Source organism: Lactuca sativa, chromosome 1 (genome assembly GCF_002870075.4).
Source record: "Lactuca sativa cultivar Salinas chromosome 1, Lsat_Salinas_v11, whole genome shotgun sequence".
Classification (NCBI taxonomy): Eukaryota; Viridiplantae; Streptophyta; class Magnoliopsida; order Asterales; family Asteraceae; genus Lactuca; species Lactuca sativa.
The window spans coordinates 96,591,088-96,592,986 of record NC_056623.2 but is presented as its reverse complement, the minus strand read 5'-3'; the positions used below and the strand labels follow the sequence as shown (position 1 = coordinate 96,592,986).

General features: G+C 37.1%; 1 protein-coding gene across 1 annotated transcript; it reads left to right on the top strand.

Annotated features, from left to right (window-relative positions):
- The first annotated feature begins 430 nt into the window (after positions 1-430).
- Positions 431-1,215, top strand: LOC111885967 (uncharacterized). The gene has a single exon (XM_023882205.3). The coding sequence runs from the start codon at positions 530-532 to the stop codon at positions 1,055-1,057; it is 528 nt and encodes a 175-aa protein (XP_023737973.1). The 5' UTR covers positions 431-529; the 3' UTR covers positions 1,058-1,215.
- Positions 1,216-1,899: the final 684 nt, after the last annotated feature.

The following is a 1,899-nucleotide window of genomic DNA, read 5'->3' as shown; positions in this document are numbered from 1 at the left end:
ATTGTGATGTCCGGGGCCATGGCCCAGCTCGCCCAGCCCTTGGGCCGGCCCTGATGATAACTGTCCTACCGCTAGTCCTTTGATTTAGCTACAAACATGTTCAAAATAATTTTTCATAAAGTATCTATTAACATCAATGATTCTCTGAAAGAAAAAATAAAATAATGGATTTTCAATAAAAATATATATAAATGTAACGGATTTTCTCAAAATTTCCTTAATAGTTTTTTTGAAGTCTATATAAAATGTGTCATTTGAGCGTCAATTTGAAAAGGTAGACAACCCTTTCTTCTTAGAAAAAGAAACAAATTACAAGAATCTTCTTCATAGCCGTTGGACAACTATTTCTCCAACTAGCCGTTATCAGACCAACGGTCCTCAATGTCTCTGTATCTACCTATCTATATATACACACACAGACACCGTTACCGTCAAACAAATCCTTCTCTTCAACACCATCTAACATCCCATCGCCGCAACTGTAATTACACCGCCACCGCTCGCCGGAAAAATTAACAAGTTTAAGCAAATGGGTCTCTCAAGCGACGCTCACTCACACTACAAGACCCACAAACTCTTTCTCATCAGCAATTACATCTTACTGGGGGCAGCCTCCAGTTGCATCTTCCTCACACTCTCCCTCCGCCTTTTCCCCTCCGTCTCCGGCGGACTGCTTGTCCTCCTCCATATCATCACCATCGCCGGAGCCATCTCAGGCTGCAACGCGGTGTCTGCCGGGTCAAACAAGTGGTATGCAGCCCACATGGTGGCCACTGTCCTCACCGCGATTTTCCAGGGATCTGTATCTGTTCTGATTTTCACGACGACTTCGAATTTCTTGGCGGCGTTGAAATCGTATGTGAGGGAGGATGATGCGGCGGTGATATTGAAGATGGCCGGTGGGCTCTGTGTTTTGATGTTCTGTTTGGAATGGTTGGTTTTGACTCTTGCTTTCTTCTTGAGGTATTATGCTTTTGTTGAAGGCAGCCGGACCGGCGGGAAGGTACAGGCGGAGGAGAACTCTAAGCCGGTGTGGTCACCACCCTTCCAAGTTTAGGGCTTGTGTTGAAGAAAGAGATTTAAAATTATATTAAATTAATTTTGTATGTTTTATTTATTTGTTTATTTTTATAATATGCTGCTGCTGCTGCAGCTATGTTTCATTCGTTCATTGAATATATATATTTTATAAAAGAAATTCGTTCATTTATATAACAGTAAGAAATATACTTTCTAAATCTTGTTGAAATGGATGGTAACTAAATTTTGATTTTTTACAAATTTTTATATTATAACTTATATGAATTTTGCGGACAAATATGATATCTTCTCAAGAAATTTGATAAACGGTTTTTCAGATTTGGTGTGAACCACACTGAGAATGGCAAATCTGATGAAAAAACAATCTGTAGTATCTAAAGAATGACCTGAAGAAATGAACAAACGAACTTTAAAAATTTCAAGAACAAATGAACAAACGAACTTCAAAAATTTCAAGAACAAACTTAAAAAATGAACCACACTCAATGAACAATGTACACATTTAGTTAAAGGGTTTTTGTTTTTGAAAAAATGTGTGGCCTTGAAGAACTCGTAAAATTCACCGGAAAATCGTTGAAGAAGACCAGAAAATTCATATTTGACCGGAAAACTCATATTTGGTCGGAAACAACACTAGAAACCGATATAACCGACTATATCTTTGATATTTTTTGAGCAATTATAATAACTTCAATGGTATATCGAACATACAAATAAGTAGTGGCTTACAAGTTAATATCCCTAAAAGTTATATTTTATAATTACAAGGCAAATCCTATTTTAATTTGTTCATTTATTAAATAAACGAAATCCACTTTAAAGGTCCATCCAATGTTTAGTTAGTTTCTGGTTCTACAA

Excerpts from the sequence above, each read along its gene's own strand:
- LOC111885967 (XM_023882205.3), top strand. The coding sequence starts at position 530 with ATGGGTCTCTCAAGCGACGCTCACTCACACTACAAGACCCACAAACTC.